Here is a 19,672-nt window from a genome sequence, read left to right as displayed (position 1 = left end):
CTTGTCGCGGCATCTCTCGGACCTTGTGTTCTTCTCCCACGGTACTCAGCAGCCTATACCAAGCACGGACCGGCAGATTCGAGCTGCTGACTGCTCGGCCTGTCGATAACAGTATCTCTTCCTCGCGAATGACCGAAGCCCACCAAGTGGCGTGCTCACCTGCGATGCATCGTACACGCTAATGCTCCTCCGCTGCTGCATACGATTCTCATGCATGCTTCGAGAGCATAAGCCCCACAGCTGTTGAAAAGAGCTCAATATGGCTGCCAACTACTGGGACTCTACGCAGGCCAAATTCTGGACCTTCACCAAGGATGAGCTGGCAGACACCCGGAAAGAGCTCGAAAGAGCAAATCAGGCGCTGCATAACAAGTATGCGCTGCCGGAGAGGCGTCTCATGAACATCTACTTCCAGCAACAGCTCACAAAACTCGCACGAAGAATGAGCTTGAGGCAACAAGCACTAGCCACTGCTCAGGTGTACATGAAGCGTTTCTACTTGCGAGTGGAAATTCGCAAAACCAATCCCTATCTGATCATGGCTACTGCCGTATACCTGGCTTGCAAGATGGAAGAGTGTCCGCAGCACATTCGACTGATGCTCGGCGAAGCAGCTCGACAATGGCCCGAGCTGGGCGTCTCAGAAAGTAGCAAGATTGGAGAGTGCGAATTCGCCCTCATATCCACTTTGTCATCCCGACTGATCTGCCACCACCCCTATCGCCCACTAAACGAGTTTGCGCAAATTTTTGGTCTCAGCACAGAAGAGTCGAACTTGGCGCACTCGATTGTGAACGACATCTACCTCACCGATCTCGTCTTTCTCTACCCGCCTCACGTCCTCGCTATCACGGCATTGGTGCTTGCGGTCGTGTTGCGCCCTTCTGGGCAACCCCCTGGACTTCAAGCCCACTCGACACATGGTGCCATGGGTCAGGCTTCAACATCCATGGGCTCGCCAACTTCTGCTTCCACACCTGGATTCCCGCCGACCATGAACGCCACTGCAGCCCAACAGGCATTTCTCGGTAGTTTCAGCGGTCTGAGGCAAGCAGGGCCGAAACTTAGCAAGATCGTGGACTGGCTCGCAGAAAGTAAAATTGATGTGCCGGCTGTGATAGATTCCACGCAGGAAATGATCAGCTTGTATGCAGTATGGGAGGAGAGCTACAGTGAGCGGGCATGCAAGGAAGCCATTACCCGGTTTGTGAAGGATGGAGGAGCCTGGAATTCTGGAGGGCCCTCGAAGTAGGACTTCTACAATGCCATTTCGAACAGGCAAATGGAGTTCCTCAAGGACGCTCCCAAAAGCGACAACGCACGCGTCGAGCAGTTCCTATCGGAAGCAATCAGAAAATACAACGCAGTATTTGAGATCGTTCGATATCCCACCGATCCTTTTCAACGGCGGGTTATCGTGGCCAAGGAGACGGGTGCACTTGTTCGACGCTAGGTGCGGGACGGGGGCAATAGCCTGATTTAATCCATCGTATACTGATGGTATATCACAGTCACATTCCATGCTGTGGAAGTAAGCAGGAGCCTGATTGCAGCTCGTATAATGGCTTCTTTGATCACGTCTGTCCTGCGAATCGTGGTCTGATCTTCGGACTCTTGAAGGCGTATCGAGAATAGCGAGACCATGAGCAAATCAAGATATGGTAAGCCTCTCTTTCTTCGCACGAGCATGCTGGATCTACCGTAAGCTTCTTGCGTGGAATTGAAAACAATAGCTCTACACCCATTCCATGGAATATTCGAGCCGCCCTAGCTGAGCTCAAAGCCTTCATAGCTTTTCGCAGCACAATCGCTGAGAGTCTTATGATAAGTTGGCACCCCACCAAGATAGATCAGCGGTTCTCGTGTCTTGCCCGGTATATTATCGCCCATGTACCACGACTTCGCCGTCGGCAGCAATGACATGTTCGCAATTTGCCAAATATTTTCCGCCCATGCATCTTCACTTGCTAACAGGGCGTTCACGGTCTTGAGCTTGTTTTGCCTCATATATTTCAGCACCGAAACGATCCATTCTCCTTGTATCTCCGCACAAGAAGGCCCATTGCAGAGTGCAGTTGGTGCTTGAGGACCGTACGTGAAGAACCTGAGCCGGAGTCAGTCATTCGTCGATGCTCAAACTTTGTCTGAGTGTGCTCACATATTGGGAAACTCTCCAACAGAGATGCCCATGAAAGTTTTCACACCGTGTTCCCATTTGTCTTGCAATCTCAAGCCATCTTTGCCTTGGACATTCATGTCGAGAATGCCGCCGGTGATTGCATCGAATCCCGTTGCACAAACGATAATGTCGAATTCCCACTCCTTCTCTGATGTCCTAATGCCTTTCGGCGTCACTTCAATAATCGGGGTTTCGTTGACGTCGACAAGGTGCACTTTTGGGTTGCCGAACAGCTCGTAAAACCCATTCTCTAGCGAAATGCGCTTGCATCCAAAAGCATGAGGCTTAGTCATTGGAGCAAACTTCTCTTTGAGTCTCTCGTTCGGTAGACGTGCTCGGACTTTGTCGCGCCTGAACGTGAGTCAGTGTGGCAGAGCAGGTCATTAGCAAAATACATCGCCTACCAGAAGTTGTATGCCTCAGTGTTGGCCTTGTTATCAAACAACATGTCTTGATAGGTGGCCAGCCAGAAGTGGAAATCTCCATGCTCCCACAGCTCCTGGTAGACTTTGAGGCGTTCCTCCTCTGAGTCCTGGAATGTACTCTTGTTCAAAAAGTTGAAATCAAACCCACCATAGCTTTCAGTCCGTCCAGCGAAGAACGCAGCATACGAATCGCGTGAAACTGGGCCTTGCTCTTTGCTGCTATAATTCTCTTGCCTCATTGGCAAGCAGGTGTTGGGAGTGCGCTGGAAGAGAACGAATCCACCCGCCAATGGAGCCAGATCCTGTGTGAGCTGGATGCCTGTGGATCCAGTCCCGATGACTGCTATCCTCTTCCCACGAAGATCAAACCCCTCCTTCGGCCAGTACGAAGGATGTATCCAAGTGCCTTGAAAACTGTCAATTCCCTTGAAATCGGGGATATGACGCTTAGCAGCGAAGCCGGTATTGGGTAAGAAGTATCTGCATTTGTAGGTCGTGCCAGCATTCGTATAGATGGTCCATTTCACCTCCTGGTCACTCCAGACAGCCCCGTTTACCTTCGTGCCAAATACCGTGTCTTTTGCAAGGTCCCATTTCTGGGCGACGTATTGAAAGTATTCACGGATTTCTGCCGATCCTGGAAAACGTTGAGACCAAGTCCAGTCAGTCCAAAGATTGGGATCAGAAAACTCATAATGTGGAATCGTGCTGTCCACTCTTGCTCCCGGATAACGATTCCAGTACCTGTTCACAAGGCGCAGAAGGTCAGTGAAATACGAATTCAGCGATCAATTGAACATCAAGACACACCAAACGCCACCGTAATTGGTGCCGCTTTCAATCAGCTTGACATTGAACCCCTCGTCTCTCAGCCGCTTCAACTGATAGACTCCACCGAAGCCAGCTCCAACAATGACAGCATCAAGCTCGATGAACGTGGACATTATGCCAGACAAGAGCGGCTTTCGAAGATACTACTATTGATTGAAAAAGACTCCGCTGCCGACAGAGGATCGCGAGCAACCGATAGATATGAATAGCTCCATGCTGCACTTGATCATGAGACGTGTTGACAGCGATCCTGCCTCGCTACCTGATGCATCGGAAGTACTCCCTGCACCTGCAGTGACCTTTGTCGAGCCGGCAGAGCTGTAAGCGAAAGAAAGAGCTGCAAACGAATCCTGAATGCACAGTCATTGTCTGCGTATGTAGGTTCACATGTTCGCAGCGGTGATGGGGAGCCGTCGTAGCACATCGAAGTCCTGGAGAAACGCACCTCCACAGCGGGAAAGTACGAGGCTACAGCGAGAAGGTATCAGATGAAGGCGAAGGCATGTCTTTGCAGAAGGGGAAGCGACTTCGGGAAGATCACAGAGGGCCGCCAAGAGACATTATTCAGCATCGCAGCTCCCGACGGAAGCTTGAAAGTCCCCACGAGCGCCTTCATTGCGACACCACACACGAGCGAACGTGATCATGGTATCGACAGGCCGGTCAGGCCATCATAAGCAGCTAATTTGTCCTGGAAGGATCCAAAGGCCCATCAGTTCCAGCTACAGATTTCGTGGGCAACAAGGGACTGCAATGGCTCCTCAATGCCTCTAGAACATCTCTGCGTCTGAGCTAGCAGGATTGTAGACAGGCTAACCCGAGTGCAGCCTCAGCAAGAGAGACGCGGTAAACGATCTTGCATTCGCTGGACTTCCAGGCTTCTCCCACAGTGTCCGAACTGGAATCTCCAGGATCCACAGTCTGGTATGAAACTCACGCTGCCTGTGAAACGGGCTTCAATCAAGAGGGTTGAGAGCTCGAGGGCCATAAAATATCAAGCACTTGAACGCACTTGTGTGTAGACGGCTCTGGCGGCCACTACAAATTAAGACCCGAACGCTGCTGGCAACAGCATGGGACGACTTCTTGCGTACGGCATTAGCTCGTGAGCTTCCATCTTGCTGATATGGTATGAAGGCCTGGAATCAGCACATCTAGTCTAGGAACTTGCGTCGATTCTGCTCAAATGTATTACCATATCGAGGGGACGCTTGCTCGTTCGAGAACATCCTAGCGACTTACAGTAGTAATTCGGAACATTCTCCGACTTCTCCAGCCACGATCGAACCGTGATTGATGGATCTCAGCCACATCTGGAATCAGAAGACATTACGCGCTGTGAAATCTGCCAATGCGGACTCTCGCAGAATACCGGACACCGACTACAAGATTTGTGGAGGGCAATGCAGTAATTGCTAGACATGTGGTTCCTACTCTGACGAAAAGTGGCATCATGACTTGTTCCCCATGCAGGGTCCACGCAACAACAACGATCATTGAACGTCAGTCCGCCAGACCAAGCAGTACATGAACAAGAGTACAAGACCTCTCCAAAGAAGCTCACTTCGCTTGATTCAATGCTCCAAATTCTCAGAATCTCACCAACTACCTTAACATTCAGAACTTCGATTCTCCTCCCAGCAATCCCAACAACAGCCAGAACCCAACCTTTCACAACAACAACAACCGCCTCCAAAATGCCCGAACGTCCCAGCAAAGTCGACGCCCATACCGACCCGTCCGTCACAAAACAATACGACAGCAAAACCTCCACAGCCGACAAATTCAAAGACTTCTACGCCATGTCCGACAACATCAAAACTTGCATGTTCAGCACCTATCGTCCTGGAGTAGGCGTAAGTTTCTCCCACACTATCCTCCTCCTCTCACTCCAAAACACGCTAACGCGATTTCACAGCCCGTCGGCCGCTCCATGGCAGTAGCAAAACGCACCGGCCCCGACTTCCTCTTTTTGGCAAACGCCAACAGCACAAAATTCAAAGACTTGGAAGCCAAACCCGAAGTCCAACTTTCTTTCCGTGATGGCAAAACAGAAGATTGGATTTCTGTAACGGGAGAAGCGGTGAAATTGACGAATGACGATCCACGGTACCAAACTCTCCCACACTCCACTTTCACTGCCTTTCGCTTTTGCTAACGATTTGCTTTTCTTTTGCAGTATCAAAGAAATCTACTCCAAACCAGTCTCTGCCTGGTTCGGTGACGTCGGTGATGGAGTTCATGATGGTGGTCCAGAGGATCCTCGGATGAAATTGATTGAAGTGCAAAGCAAGTATATCACTTACTGGAAGCACACGACCGGAGCATTGGGATTCGCCAAGGAAATTGCTGGAGCGACGTTGACGGGACAAGTCGCGAACACTGGTGATTTGAGAGAATTGGGTGAGACAGAGATCAAAGAGGCAAGAGTGAAGGACAGCGCGTTGAGCAGCTGAAAGTTATGATGAGATTGAATGCATTATGTGATCTTCGAGAGGAAGTCATTTGGCAATGATCCTAAATAAATTCGCTGGAGATGTCGAGTAAGATTGTGGTGAAACCGCACGATTAGAAAGTCGGAACAAACTGACGCATCTCGTGTATGACGAAGCAATATTTCCTGCTTCTCACTTCCCTCACGTTTGCCAGTAGTCCTGGAATTGCAGTTGTTCGTTCACCTCAGCGCAGTGGCACACCAGCGTAGTTTCCCATGGCACGAGTAGAGATCGTCGAAGCACGGTTCGGTGCGACACTGCCGCCTGGTGGTCGTCCTACGCGCATGCCAGCACTTAAGCCGTAATTTCCATTTGGATTGTTGCCAGGATCGGCAGTGTAATGTGATCGGTGAGCGGATTCAAGACGACGTGATTCGTTGCCCGTGGCATTGCCGTCTCTGGCTCCATCGCCACGCAGAAGCGTTTCGTTGAAGTGGCCGAAGGTGGGAAGATTGTACGTCTGTGGCAATCGTGTACGGTGCTGTGAAGAACCTGGCGGCTGAGGTATGCCATCTACGAGTGGTCAGTGATTTATGCACGTCTTGCACGAGTCGATGAGCTTACGAGAAGAAGTGAAGCCTGGGCGATAGCCTCCACCTGCTCCAGTACGTTGACCAGAGACGAAAGATTGATGAGTGTAGCTTGGCTGAGCGGCTTCAGGCCAGGACTTCACCCGGGGTCGTCGCTCGCCACTGCCGCTACTGCCATTGCTGCCGCTTCCGCTCCGCTGACGACTCTGGCCGACAGGATGTTGAGCAGCCGGACCTCGCTTTTGCTGTTGTTGATGCTGAGAGGCAGCTTGCATCAAGATCTCCTCAGCGCCATGGTCGGCAGCACTTTCGAGGCCCACAACATGTTCGCGTTGTTTCAGCTTGTTGTAGAGTGCAGACATTTTTGAATAGTCCTTGCTTTTTTGTGCAGCACTCTGCTGCAGCTGTTCAACCTGGGCGTGCAGTCGTTCATTATCATCGCGCATGCCTTCGTGGCAGATTAGCTGGAAGTCAAAGAATAGAACGAGATATCAACGCACCACTCATCGTGTTGTTGAGACGAGCATTGTCTTCCCTCAAACCACGCTCGATCTCCGCAGCATGTGCTTCGGCGGCCGAATGCTTGTCTGTCAAGCTGCGTCGAACGTATTCTTGATACGTGCTGTAGCGGCATTAGCGAATGTCACACAAGCACACGTTCCTTCCAGCGCGGGAAACTCACATATCTTGCACCATCTGGTACGCCCAAAACGCAAGTCCACGACCCGCACACTCCTGTCGCACCCACGTCAACATCAACACAACCCCACCCGGCTCTTTCCTTCGCTCCAACCTCAATGCTGCTCCCCCTGTGGCTCTACTCACCATGATCACCGCCGGGCTCAACCCACTCAAAATGCTCGTCTTGTAGTCCTCTGATGGATTCAGGGCCGTGACGACCGCGTCGTCAGGATTCACAAGCTGTGTGTAACAAGCTGGACAAGTTCTCGGTCCCTCGTTCGGATGCTGTTCAATGAGGCCCAGACGCGCAGCACAGTTGACGCAGAAGATGTGACTGCATGTCGTGACAACGGCTTGCTCGGGGCAGGGGATACGGCATTTCAGGTCGTTGCATTTGAGAGTCGAGTCCATCGCACGGAGGGAAGCGGGTTGTGAGGGATGGGAACGAATGTAGGTGAGGTTGTAGTCTTGTAATGAAGATCGATCGGTCGGAAGGGAGATGCCTGCGTGGTGTTGCTGCTGCCGTATGTGAGGCAAGAGCCATACGCTCCTTCCTCCAAGTCAGCAAAGGTTGGGAAAGCGCACCTGACAAAACAGCCAATTCTGATTACCACTAAGAGCAGTTCTGAATACATTTCGAGACAGCTACCTAAATCACACTGCTGATGAATATCTTACAACATTGATAGATCTGACTCCCGCTATCACGTATTCCTCCCTCTCGATCCCAGAAAAGCCCATCGAGATAGGAAAGACGGGCAGTACACAGTATTCAGTAGTAGTAGTCGCGGCCGTAAAGAGTGTGACATTCAGCACAAAAAATGCAAAAGGGAGTATCTCAAGGTTCCACAAACAGAAAGAAGAAAGGACCATAATGAGACCAGTGCAAAAGCATGGCCAGCAGGAGCAGCGTAGCAGCAGCGGAGGATGTCGCGTATCGGCAGAGACAGACTTTTCGGTGATCAACCCAAACTCGAGCGGTCAAAGCTAGTGCGTATGGAGAGGACTGGAAATCGTCCATACGAACGTCGCTTTGCGCCAGAGAGTCACGCCCGTTCGATGTGGCTGTGGCGGTGCTCCAGGCCTCGTCCTGCGAATTTGGTCACTGGCTCTTCCGCGATTTCTTCCAGCTGGTGTCCATTTTCAGCGTCGTGCCCCACGATATGTGTGGGCACTTCTGGAATGGACTCGGCCTGATTCCTGTACACGCTCTGCAAGCTGGATCGGTTCGGCGTCGCAGCCGTGCTTTCGCTGTTCACGCTCATGCTCGTAGAGCTGCGGTCGTGAATGAGGTCTGGTGTTGGCGGTACTGCCGAGGATGTTCCAGATGTCCTCTTGGGGTGCAAGTAGCTGGCAGTGCCATCGCTCCTGTTGTCCCCGAAATCCGACTCAGAGTTATTACTTGAGTGATCTCCGTTCTCGGAGTCAGGGGAAAGATGCTTGACTGGACGCTTCCCTCTCTTTTTGCCAGATTCTGACCTGTCATCATCGCCGCCATCGCTGCTGGCGGTGTCTGCACGTCGAGCGAGGTCGAGACCTTCGACAGCAGCGGCGCACTGCTCGGAGATGTTGCGGATGATGTAGGCGATCGCGTCGGTCTTGTCGCGGAGGTGGCGATCTGCAACATCAGCCATGCTGAAAGTAGAGAGTCTCTTAGACATGCTCGAGTAACGAGCCTGCCTAGATGAAGAGTATTCCTCACCATCATTGCGAGAGTGCGACATGCGCGTACTTGACCGCGATGAGGCTCGCGAGTTGGTGCCGGGCTTGATTAGTTCGTTCTCGATCTTTGCATCTTCCTTTGCTGGAGACTCGACGCGGTCTTCCTCGGCATCCAAAAACTCGCCAACTGGTTCTGAGTCGCCCAGCGACTTGACAATGTGTTCCATGTGGTGGGCCTGGCCATCGATGAGTGCTCGAAGGTGGAGTACAACACGCTGTGCCTCGTCGCGTTGACGCAGAAGCGTTGTGTTTGTGTGCTGAAGGGCAGAAAGATCCTTCTTGTTCCTCTTGCGCTCCCGCTCCAGTTCCTCTGCAATTTCTTGTTGCAGAACCAAAGCCTCCAGAGCGTCGTCTCTTTGCTTCTCTGTTCCGGAAAGTCGCACTGTGAGTCTGGCAACGTCGTCCTTTTGCTGATCGATCATGCTTGTCAAGCGGCGGTTCTCGCGCTTGTGGCCTTCAATCTTGACCTTGAGCTCATTCGTCTCCTTGGTGAGTTGTTCAGCAAAAGCCTGGAATTTGAGGAATTGCTGCTTCCAGCTTTCCAGTTCCTCGACCAGGAAGTTGTTGCGTTTCGTCACCTTGGCAAGCTCGGTGTCCATGCGGCCCTTGAGGTTGATGAAGTCCTGCCATGCCTCCATGGCGTCACGAGAGTATTGGTTGCGCTCGCGCACGATCTCGTTGAGGTGCCTCATTGACACCTTTGTCATCAGAGGCTTCTTCTGAGCTCCTCCAAAGACAGATTTAAAGCCGGTGTTCTTGCCCAGTTTCTCGCAGGCGTGGTCCATGACTTTCATGACCTCGTCCTGGTTCCACCACCCTGGGTCTTGCACGCTCTCCACCTCACCTCGCATGACAATGATTTGGCCGGCTGGAATGAGCTTTCCACCTCCGTATGCGGATCGGAGATGCTGTGGCACGCCTGACGGGACGACGTCACCGTTCAGTGCCTGGGTCATCCGCGAGATGAGCTTCGATCGTTGTCTTGCCGACCATGCATTTGGCGGGCTCGAGGTTAGCACGAAGTTTCGGTCGAGATCGACGACCAGAGCGTCAGATGGAGCTGTGAAAAGTGTCCGGCATTCTGCAGTCATTCCCAGGATGTATGGCCCAGGCTCTTGGACAAGCTCTTTCGCGTGACGTGCATGACAGACTGGGACATAGAGACCGCTCCATTCGTACACCCGGACCATGAAGCGGACAGTCTCGGTGGCAACCGTCAGCATCGCTGGGTAGTGGGAGATGAAGATGATCCGGCGAGTGGGTGACACGGCTGCCTCGAGAACTCCAACGATGTTCGGGATGGATAGACAGCTGAAGAGCGGCCACATGGCAAAGTTCTGGAAGCCGGTTGGCGAGGATGGGAATTGGTAGCACAATGCATAGTCCTTCATGTCAATGCGCACCAGATCGTTCAAGCGTGGAGCGGGAAAGCTCAGGATGCGGGACACCTCCTCGGCGTGGAACAGGTTCGTCGCCTTGTTCCAATGGATCCACATGCCACGAAGGTAGTCTCCCAGCAGATTGTACAATGGATACCTTGACAGGAATGACAGGCAGTATGGGATCCAATATGTTTCACCTGGCGTGTCATAATAGTCGGGTTCCGTACGCTTGCGCAAATCGCGAATCGTCTCGGCACGCTTTTCGTCAGCGCGCGACCACACTCGGAGTGCGATGCCATAGAGAGTGTGCGATGAGTCTTGCTGCAGTACAAAGGCGTGGTGCACGCAGTGTGGTTGGCTTGGTCCGGTGCAGATTTCCACGTCGTGGGGAAAGCACGCCTGTACCCTGTCAGTTTTGCAACAAACCGGAAATGGGGCCAACTCTGAAGTGAGCGAGAATGTGTGAAACTTACCCGCATCGCAGAATGGAGCGACCTTGCAATTTCGTTGTCCTGTTCCAGTCGGGGGCTGCTTCCGAGGATTTCGGGCAGCCAGAATTGACCAACGGCTCCCTTCATGTGCCCGATTTTTCCTTGTGCTGGTGTCGGAGCCTTCACCCATTGTGAAGGCTCGCGGCCCACACCGCATACCATGTAGGCATGTGTGAGAGTCTTGGGCGCCCGATTGCCCGTCTTTTGTTGCGGCATCTGGCTCGGAATGGGGGCGGCGATGCGCGAGTGCAGCGACGAGGTGCGATTGGGGACCTCCAGGTTGCCGTCGTCGCGGGTGGGTGGTCGAGCAGATTCTCCAGAGCGAGAGCGTGGCAAGGCATTTGTGGTGAAGGAAGGTGCCATGATAGTCGATTAATCTAGCGAAGAGCCGACGCTGAGCTTATCCTGCAGTGCGTTGGTTGCCGGCTGTTCCCCAGCGCGATCGCTCAATGGCGCCAGGAGGGAGTTGGGAGTTTCCCGTCGTCGCTCGGGTTGCGGTGTTGCTGGCCACGGCGCGGCGTGCAGTGCTGGCTGGCACTCAACGGTCAGACGTGGCACGGCATGCGTGAGGGCGGAGGTGGAGGAGCAGAGGCTGACAGCCGATAGCTCAAGGTATAGAGATGAGAGATGGAACGGGCGAGCAGCAGCTCACAAATGCTCGGACGCTCTGCTGATCCAGACGCGCGAACCTTGTCCTTCGGTCGCTAGTGCGCTGCACACTGCACAATCGGGCGTTAGCGTGTGTGAGAGGTTGATTCCCACACGCCGCGACACGACCGTGTGACAGGGACAGGCGGCAGCCGATTGGTGCGCGGTGGCAACAAGCATTCGGGGGTGCGCTGGACGTGAGCCCGCCGGTCTTTCAGTAGTTTGATGACGATAAACGACCACGGCGAAATTGGGCGAGGGGCGTCTGAACGGGCTCAGCGTGGCACACATGGCCATGTCGACGACGTTCGCCGTACACACTGCTGGTGCTACAACCTGGCTGGCGCTGTACGACGAGCAGGGCGGCGCTGCGAGCGAGGAGGGCACGATCGCGCGGCGATATGCATATTGCGATTCATAAAGCATACCACCCAACCCTCGCTCTTCATGCAGGGGGTCTCTTGGACCACCGGAGCCTGCCTCGCACCTCCGCGCTGAGCGAAAGAGTAGCAGACGAGCACCGCAGCACCGGGCGACGTTCAGTAGTGCCACATTGCCAACACACGCTGCCGTGTCGCTAACCTGCTGCTGTGTTCTTGGTCTTCTCAAGAGTAGAGTCTAGCGCAACGTGAGCACACGTGAAGTTGGCGGGCAGCAAGTCTGCTCACTCGCGGCTGGTGAGACTGCGTTTCACACTTGTTGCGCTACCCACGTGCGGCGGCCAACGAAACAGCAGGTGGCCCGAGCAGTGCCCGTTCTGGAAGCCCTTCCTACGCCGTGCCGGATGCCTTGCTGGTGATGACTATTCGATAGTGCGCGCTCTCCTGCGCTGCTGCGTGTCACACGTCGCAGGAGCTGCTCCACGGCCGCCACACTGCGCGCTTCGTCAGCCATCCGCACAATTGGGCATTCGCTTCGGGGGGGAATACGATTCAGCGACACCTCGCATTGCGCTGATCTTGACCGTTCTGGGAGCTTGTCGACCTGCGGGAGCGAGAGAGCAGATCAGGTACCAGCTGCGCCAGAAGCGGTAGCGGCAGAACCCTTGCCCCAATCCAAATTCTGAAACCTCAATCTGCTCGCCACTGCAGCTCTTTCCCTACACGCTTCCCACCACCCAGCACGCGCATGCCAACCTGCCACACCCTGCAGCTCCAGCACTCGGCAGCGCTGTCTTTCGTGCCTCCCGATCATCCGGCACGCGACCGACTCGGCATTCTGTCCATCGGCACCACCTTCACGCCATCCGCACCGTACGAGTCAAGCTCCCGCTACGCCTCTAGATCTGCGAGCGGCCTCGGCGTATAGGTTACAAGAGTGCTGCACTTCGCTCCCATTGCCACCAACGATGCCCGACGAGGCGCTCATCACGGATTTGTGCAGCATTTGGTAGGCCACATTTTCACATCTTCACCCTTGCACGATTCATTCACACTTTTGCCTCACACGTGATCTGTCTGCTGGATGGGCCTAGAGCAAGGAGCCTCAGGCAAAATCGCCATCGCCAGATGAGCAGGAGGAGATGCACCAGCGTCAACCTGGCTCAGGATACGAACTCATCACGTGAAAGCTTAGTCGTCTGCTGTTACTAACGAAATCAGCTATGAGAACAAGCCCAAGTATCGATGTCCGAGATGTCAGACCAAGACATGTTCTCTTCCATGCACTCAGAAGCACAAGCAACGAGCTTCTTGTAACGGTGTCAGAAATCCAGCCGAGTACATCAAGAGGTCCCAACTAGCCACGCCAATTGGTATCGATCGCGATTACAACTACCTTAAGAGTGTCGAGCGAAGTATCGATGTTGCAAATCGTGACTCCGAGGCCCGTGGCGTGGATGTGGTGGAGAGGGCTGCCACAAGATCGATAGCACGTGCGCGCCATCCTGAGAGCAATTTAAGCAAGTATCTCGATGAGAATCGCATCGAAATTCAAAATGCACCAGAAGGTATGAGTCGGCGGAAGGCCAACCAGACGCGATCCACGAAGTATGTATGCCCCTGTAATTCACTGTGCTTCGTTTGCTCACACCCAGCACAGGCGGCATCAGATCATGTGGACAGTTGAATGGGTGGATGCCGGAGGTCAAAAGCAAATCTCAGACAGCTGTCCAGCCAGCAGCAGCATAGAAGAGCTCTACTCTCACAAGCAGCTAGAGGACGGCAATGCTCTGAAGCGAAAGCCCGGAGAACATGCCAAAGAAGCTCAGAAGCGCAGGCGCAAGGAACGACAGGCCGAGTCACAACTTCAACAGGAGAAATCGGACCAAGATGCTTCAGCGACAGTAACGGCAGGAGCTGATGAAAAGATCGAGAACCCTTCATCTGACATTCAGCCCAACTCAGACTCAGCCGAGACAGAGCTTGCAGCCACCGAAATCTCGCAAAACGAGCCCAAGAACAGCGACGAAGGGCTGGATCAACAAGATGTCGCCGACATTCCTCTGCATTTCTATCTCCTACGCACAGGCACCAATGCCAAACAAAAGGTCTTGGTTCCCCTCAGCAGAGACCCAACACTCACAAGCTGCCTCAAAAATCGGACAGTGATGGAATTCCCTACAATCTACGTTCTGCCCTACGCACCAGATTCCCTGCCGAAGGAGTACTTACTGGAAGAACAATATCTCAAGCTCCAAAAGAGCGAACGACAGGAGTTGCGAGACGCCATAGCCAAGGCTGAGAAGAAGGGCGTCTTCGAGCATGTCTCAAGAGCTGAGACGGCAGCGAGAAATGCTCCAGCGATGGACGCGAATAGCATTCTTAACGTGCTGAAGCGAGACTTGACGAGATGATGTTTCGTATGTAATCGAAACAGAAGGCCTTTAGCATAGGAACAGCCTTGTTCAGCACCCAAGGTGGCACTGCACACAACGAAGAAGTCTCAGGACTCCAACCCTCTTGCCTCAGCCACACCACTAAGTCTTAGACAGTCTTGCACCACAGCGAGGAATGTTTTGACAGAGCCTGCTGAGCAATAAATACCTAAGCACAGCGAGAGCCGCTCGGGAGTACTTCTTCAGCAGACAGACAAAAGTTCACAAAACACATTCATACCGCAGCCAACGTTCAGCGAAAAGTCAACGAGCAAGCCACAAAGCTACCGAACATTTTTCCAAACCAACTGCTCGACATCACTTCTCGTCATTCAACGCCAGGTACAGACCGACCTTCCCATTCACTCAGAGTCTTGTCCATACCATCAGGTTACAGATTCTGACGTAGAAACTCCTCGAATAGCAGTCCCTGGAGCTCACCGACCAACAGCGACCATGTGCAAAAACTGCCCCATCGGCTCTCGTCGCGACTACAGCGTCTTCTTCCCCGGTCACGCCTTCCAGTGCTCCTACAACGGACATACCGAGTATGGCATGATGTACAAGTGTCAGCAGGGAGGAGGAAGAGTCTGTAAACAGCATGCCAAATGAGGATCGAAACGATTCGTTCTTCTTTGTTTCAAGAAAATGAGGAGGTTGCGAAGCAGTCTAGACATAAGAGGGAGGGTGCAAAGCGAAAGCAGGACATAAAGGGCGACAACAGTTGAGGATAATGACGAGGGTGATGGGAGGAAAGCCAAATGATAGAGAAGAGAGGACTGCAATGTACAACAAGAAGTATTGTTTCTACTTTGTATGTGTCTAAACACAGCGCAGCACATGAAGAAGTAGTAGTAGCTTGGAAGAGAAACTTTACAGCTTCGCAGGGGTACATCATAGCTCATAAAACAGAAGAAATGTCGTTCAAATCATTTCGAAGCGTCGCCAGCATTTCTATGCCTTCGCCGGCTCCTTCTGAACATTCCAGCCCTGGTAATCATTCTCCAAGCTCTTGTGCAACGAGTCGACATACTCGACCATGCCGCCAGCCCAGTTGAGTGGTTCGACCTTCTTGCCGGGAATGTTGGCGCCAGAGTACCACGACTTGGCCATGGGGAAGAGGGTGACGTCCCATTTCTCGTTCCTGTTGAGCACATATGTCAGCATTGTCTCTTCGTACAGAAGTGTTTGTGAATGAACCGGAAAAGGTGGACTTACATCCTCTTACACCAATCCGCCTCAGCCTCAGGTGTAGCCTCAAACCTAGTGATGCCGTCTTTTTGGATCCTCTTCATAGCCTCTTCGACGAATTCGGCCTGGAACTGCGTGCAGCTAGGTCCGTTGGAGAAGGCAGTTGGGGCCTGTGGGCCGTAAAGGAAGAACATGTTCGGGAAGCCAGGGATGGAGATACCCATGGAGGTCTTCGTGCCATCCTTCCAGTGATCTGCGATAGTCTCATCGTTGACACTGCGGATATTCAGCTGTGCGAGAGATCCAGTCACAGAGTCAAAGCCAGTGGCGAGAATCAAAACGTCAATAGGCTTGACACCCTTCGGTGTCACGAGGCCTTCCGCTTCGACGCTCTCGATAGGATTCTCGTTGATATCAATGATCTCGACGTGAGGCTCGTCAACGACTTCGTAGAAGTTCTGCTCTAGCGACGGACGCTTCGTGCCCCACGGGTGAGGCTTCTTCTCGGGTGCCAGGATCTTTTGCTTTTCTGGATCCTTGACACGCTTCAGAACGCTCTGGCGCCAGAAGTTGTAGGCTTCGTCGTTGGCCTTGTCGTCGAAGAGCAAATCGGAGTAGTTGGCCAGCCAATACTTGAAGCCACCTTCCTCGACCAAGAGCTTGTGGTAGAACTTCTCGCGGTCCTCGGGTGAGTCGTCAAAGGTCTTCTTGTCAACAAAGTCGTATGTGAAGCCTGAGAATGTCTTGCGTGTGTCATTGATGGCCTTCTCGTATGTGCCGTCGTCCTTCTTCCGCTGCTCTTCCTCCGGATCAAGCTTTTTCTGGTTCATCGGGAGGCACATGTTGGGCGTGCGAATGTAAGCTGTCATCTCCTTGACCTTTGGACTGAGTTCCTGGATACACTGAATTCCAGATGCACCCGTACCGACAACGGCGACTCTCTTGCCGCGGAAGTTAACGCCATGCTGTGGCCACTTAGCAGTGTGGTAAACCTCTCCCTTGAAGTTGCTGAGTCCAGGGAAAGGTGGCGAATAGTGCTTGGACGCAAAGCCGATGCAAGGCATGAACCATCTTGCCTGAATCTTCGTCTCATCTGCTGTCTCGATCGTCCACAGATTCGTCTTCTCGTCGAAAGTAGCAGTGTCTACTTGCTTGTTGTATGTTGTGTGCTCGCTGATTTTCCACTTCTTCTCAACATGTTGGAAATATCTCCGCAGCTCAGGCCACGCAGGATAGCGCTCCTTGTATGTGAAGTCCTCCCAAAGCTCTTTGTCGAAGAGTTGGTAGATGGGTGTATCTGAGTCTACGCGAGCGCCAGGGTAGCAATTCCAATCTGTTCGCCAGTAAGCACGGTATTGGGGGCGTGTGGACAGATAGCAAGCTTACACCAGATACCACCACTTGCTGCACCCTTCTCATAAATCTCAACAGAAAGACCAAGCTTTCGGAGTCTGTTCAAGAGTGTGAAAGAAGCAAATCCAGCTCCCACGAGCAGGACGTCCACGTATGGAACTTTCTCCTCTGGAACTGAACCCATGTTGTACGGCGATTGCTTAATTCTGACCGAAAGACTATGAGGGGTAGCAGATTTTCGCTTAATGATTGCAATAAGAGATGCAAAGAAAAATACCTCAGCACCTACATGACGGATGTCTATGATCATATACTCCTCGGCGGGGCCTTCAATGCCGCCCTCGGAGGAGTGGTCCAGCGGCTAGATGGTGCTTCGAGACGTGTCTCGGACGGGCCCATGGACATCAAGCTGCCATTGATGGAAGGTCAGGCGGATGTAGGCACATGAGGCTCCACAAAAGATGAGCGCAGTCGTCATTAGAGCACGCGTTTGCGGCAATGATTGGCGGCTTGACGCGGGGATCTGGGGTCGACTTTGGGGTCAACCAATACTAAAGCAGTATCCCATGGTCGCAGAAGAAACAGATCTCTGCATAGACCCCGGCCCAAGGGCAGATAGAGGTGCGCCAGCAAATCGGATATCTTGCATTTTGATCTGTTGCTTGGCAGGATTCAGTAGTGGAAGGTCCTGCAACAGGCAAACCGCCACGCTGACGGAACTCTTCGACTGTAATGCTTGAGCCTTCCCAGACGACGGTCTAGGCAGTCGAAGCTGTTAGGAGTGTGTCGACAGTTGTCTGTTCATGGCCATCAGGTTCTTTGTTCAAGAGTAACGATTGTCAGCTCAAGTCCGCAGCACAATTCGGTAACTACGATCACCGCCAGATCGATAATTACAGCAAGAAGGACCGATGCTAGCTCACGCCACAACATGGTTTTTGTTTGCTATTGAGTGACCAACAACCGCCACAATGCACACGATGCTTTTAAGCCGCATGCGAGTGCTTCTGAAGCCCTTTCGCATGGACGACCATTGCATATGCAGCAAGGTTCTGATAACTGGCACGTGGCAGCGAGTCCCCGGGTATATGGGCGGCATAGACGAAGTGCAGCCCTGCGGAGCGTCTGAGCATGTGTCGCAGGACGCTAAGATCCTATTTTCCGCTCCGCCGAACCCAGAGAGAAGCTCTCACGAGCAGACTGTTGACGACTCCCGCAAAGATGCCGCGATCGTGCCGACAGCAGATGAATGTGCGGCCACAGGATGGTCGCAAACTGCTGCCGCCGCAATCAGAGGGGTCGACATGTACGTCCAGTGTACTTGCTGGTGTCGCTTTGGCGGAAACGACCTCGCCATCTCCCGGATATCGGACGAGCACGGGAATGAGAGTGCAGTCGGTCGCAGCAGCTGGTCCTTCATGTCGCTCGTATGATGTCCCCGTCTGGCCGAACCAAGTGAATCGAGGCTGAAGCGCAGTGAACGTAACACCCCGAAGGTCCACCCTCCATGCTGCATTGGGTGTAAACAGGACTTCGTCCTAGGCGAAATCCGCTGTCATCAGGACGAGATATCTTTCTTGTGCATCTGGACATTGTCGCGTTCCCCGAGAATTGATGGGCGAGTTACGCAACGGACCGCAGTCATCTTGAAGCTCCCAGGGTGATCTTCATCTGAACTCCAACCTCAGCAAGCTTCGAGAATGGTCTTGTGAAAATCGGCTGATCTGCTCCTCGTCGCATGCGATGAAAATGACTTGTTGCCAAATTCTGTGCTCGTAAGCCGTCAGGTCGAGATGGTAGCCAAGGACGTATCTCCATCCTCGTCGATATGTCCTTGCACAAGGGCTGCGGTGGCTGCTACACTGCTTGTGAATTGTCAGAGAGCATGAAGCAGGATGTTGCTCACATATGGCGTGGACAAGCCCAATAGCGATAACTGTACGACGACTGATGGAGTCTGCATATGAGAAGCAACAAAGTCCAACGGGAAGGTAAGACGCTGGGAGTCTCGACTTGTGACACCAATGCTCACGACATCTGGCACGAGCGCCTCGCTCATAGGGAAGCTGGCACCTCGATCCAACTTCCTTGCGAAGACAGACTTCAGCGGTCGTCAATACAACGGAGACATCTAACCGCGGAGCTAGCGAGCCTCCCCATCTGGCTTGTTCTTGCCGACCATCTGGAAGTAGACGCCGACATCAAACGCACATTGCCAGCACCAAATGCACTCGCAAGCTCCTTCCCAAAGGCTCACCACGCAAGATAGATAGCCGCTCGCGTTCGCAGCGAGATCACATTCCCACGGTCAGCACAAGTTCTTGGTATGACATTGCTTAACAGACACAAGCACCCGTAAGCATCTTGCAGACAAGAGCTGCGCCGTCATCTGGTCATCCTATCCAGGTTGAACCTGGCGAGGCTACGCATATCTTACGTATACACGTAGCATTCTCACATTGCACAGCACAAGTCACTGGCGTAATGAGCTGCTGCGCAGTAATACGCTCGCACCACAATATATTGGCTGACCGCACTTATGGGCAGCGCAGAACTCATATGGCTTGGGCCCCACCTGGAGCGTAAGTCGGTGCTTTCTTGCTTGTTACGGCTGTGAACCAGCGACAGCGAGGTATACTATCTTTCCTGAGGTTCCAGTCATCCACTCTAATTCCGACGTCACTCAGTGAACACGAAGTGCAATGCGCGGCCAGTGAGCGCTTCATCTGACTAAGCCCATACTGACTAATTTCAACTTATGGGACGGAACTCCATCGCAGACGCGTGTCGCAGCCATGGCTTTCTATGATCGAGACTCATGTGGAACAGCCAATGGCGAAAGAAACTTGTTGTAATGAATGCATACACCCATGTCGCCCCATCTCTTTCCCGATTAGGAAATGTATCGGGGCTATGGGTTCAGCTTAGG

The 19,672-nt window shown here is 53.0% G+C and overlaps 7 protein-coding genes across 7 annotated transcripts; 3 read left to right on the top strand and 4 right to left on the bottom strand.

Annotated features, from left to right (window-relative positions):
• Nucleotides 1-259: 259 nt before the first annotated feature.
• CKM354_000502800 (cyclin-dependent protein serine/threonine kinase regulator SSN8) lies at nucleotides 260-1,252 on the top strand (the record flags this gene model as incomplete). The annotated part of the gene is made up of 1 exon (XM_044800284.1): nucleotides 260-1,252. The coding sequence occupies one exon, from the start codon at nucleotides 260-262 to the stop codon at nucleotides 1,250-1,252; it is 993 nt and encodes a 330-aa protein (XP_044656219.1).
• A 515-nt stretch (nucleotides 1,253-1,767) lies between these two features.
• Nucleotides 1,768-3,548, bottom strand: CKM354_000502700 (uncharacterized protein; the record flags this gene model as incomplete). The annotated part of the gene is made up of 4 exons (XM_044800283.1): nucleotides 1,768-2,104; nucleotides 2,159-2,530; nucleotides 2,584-3,348; nucleotides 3,415-3,548. The coding sequence occupies 4 exons, from the start codon at nucleotides 3,546-3,548 to the stop codon at nucleotides 1,768-1,770; spliced, it is 1,608 nt and encodes a 535-aa protein (XP_044656218.1).
• Nucleotides 3,549-5,132: 1,584 nt separating this feature from the next.
• Nucleotides 5,133-5,891, top strand: CKM354_000502600 (uncharacterized protein; the record flags this gene model as incomplete). Its single annotated transcript, XM_044800282.1, has 3 exons — nucleotides 5,133-5,291; nucleotides 5,354-5,544; nucleotides 5,615-5,891. The coding sequence occupies 3 exons, from the start codon at nucleotides 5,133-5,135 to the stop codon at nucleotides 5,889-5,891; spliced, it is 627 nt and encodes a 208-aa protein (XP_044656217.1).
• Nucleotides 5,892-6,114: 223 nt separating this feature from the next.
• Nucleotides 6,115-7,552, bottom strand: CKM354_000502500 (uncharacterized protein; the record flags this gene model as incomplete). Its single annotated transcript, XM_044800281.1, has 5 exons — nucleotides 6,115-6,443; nucleotides 6,495-6,908; nucleotides 6,961-7,082; nucleotides 7,143-7,195; nucleotides 7,286-7,552. The coding sequence occupies 5 exons, from the start codon at nucleotides 7,550-7,552 to the stop codon at nucleotides 6,115-6,117; spliced, it is 1,185 nt and encodes a 394-aa protein (XP_044656216.1).
• A 635-nt stretch (nucleotides 7,553-8,187) lies between these two features.
• CKM354_000502400 (uncharacterized protein) lies at nucleotides 8,188-11,099 on the bottom strand (the record flags this gene model as incomplete). The annotated part of the gene is made up of 2 exons (XM_044800280.1): nucleotides 8,188-10,644; nucleotides 10,719-11,099. 2 exons carry the CDS (start codon nucleotides 11,097-11,099, stop codon nucleotides 8,188-8,190), a joined length of 2,838 nt encoding a protein of 945 aa, XP_044656215.1.
• A 1,633-nt stretch (nucleotides 11,100-12,732) lies between these two features.
• CKM354_000502300 (uncharacterized protein) lies at nucleotides 12,733-14,178 on the top strand (the record flags this gene model as incomplete). Its single annotated transcript, XM_044800279.1, has 3 exons — nucleotides 12,733-12,773; nucleotides 12,986-13,372; nucleotides 13,425-14,178. The coding sequence occupies 3 exons, from the start codon at nucleotides 12,733-12,735 to the stop codon at nucleotides 14,176-14,178; spliced, it is 1,182 nt and encodes a 393-aa protein (XP_044656214.1).
• A 975-nt stretch (nucleotides 14,179-15,153) lies between these two features.
• CKM354_000502200 (uncharacterized protein) lies at nucleotides 15,154-16,927 on the bottom strand (the record flags this gene model as incomplete). The annotated part of the gene is made up of 3 exons (XM_044800278.1): nucleotides 15,154-15,343; nucleotides 15,418-16,723; nucleotides 16,777-16,927. 3 exons carry the CDS (start codon nucleotides 16,925-16,927, stop codon nucleotides 15,154-15,156), a joined length of 1,647 nt encoding a protein of 548 aa, XP_044656213.1.
• Nucleotides 16,928-19,672: the final 2,745 nt, after the last annotated feature.

Source organism: Cercospora kikuchii, assembly GCF_019650295.1.
Source record: "Cercospora kikuchii DNA, contig_00003, whole genome shotgun sequence".
Taxonomy (NCBI): domain Eukaryota; kingdom Fungi; phylum Ascomycota; class Dothideomycetes; order Mycosphaerellales; family Mycosphaerellaceae; genus Cercospora; species Cercospora kikuchii.
Note: the sequence above shows the minus strand (reverse complement) of the source record. Positions and strands in the feature narration are given on the sequence as shown.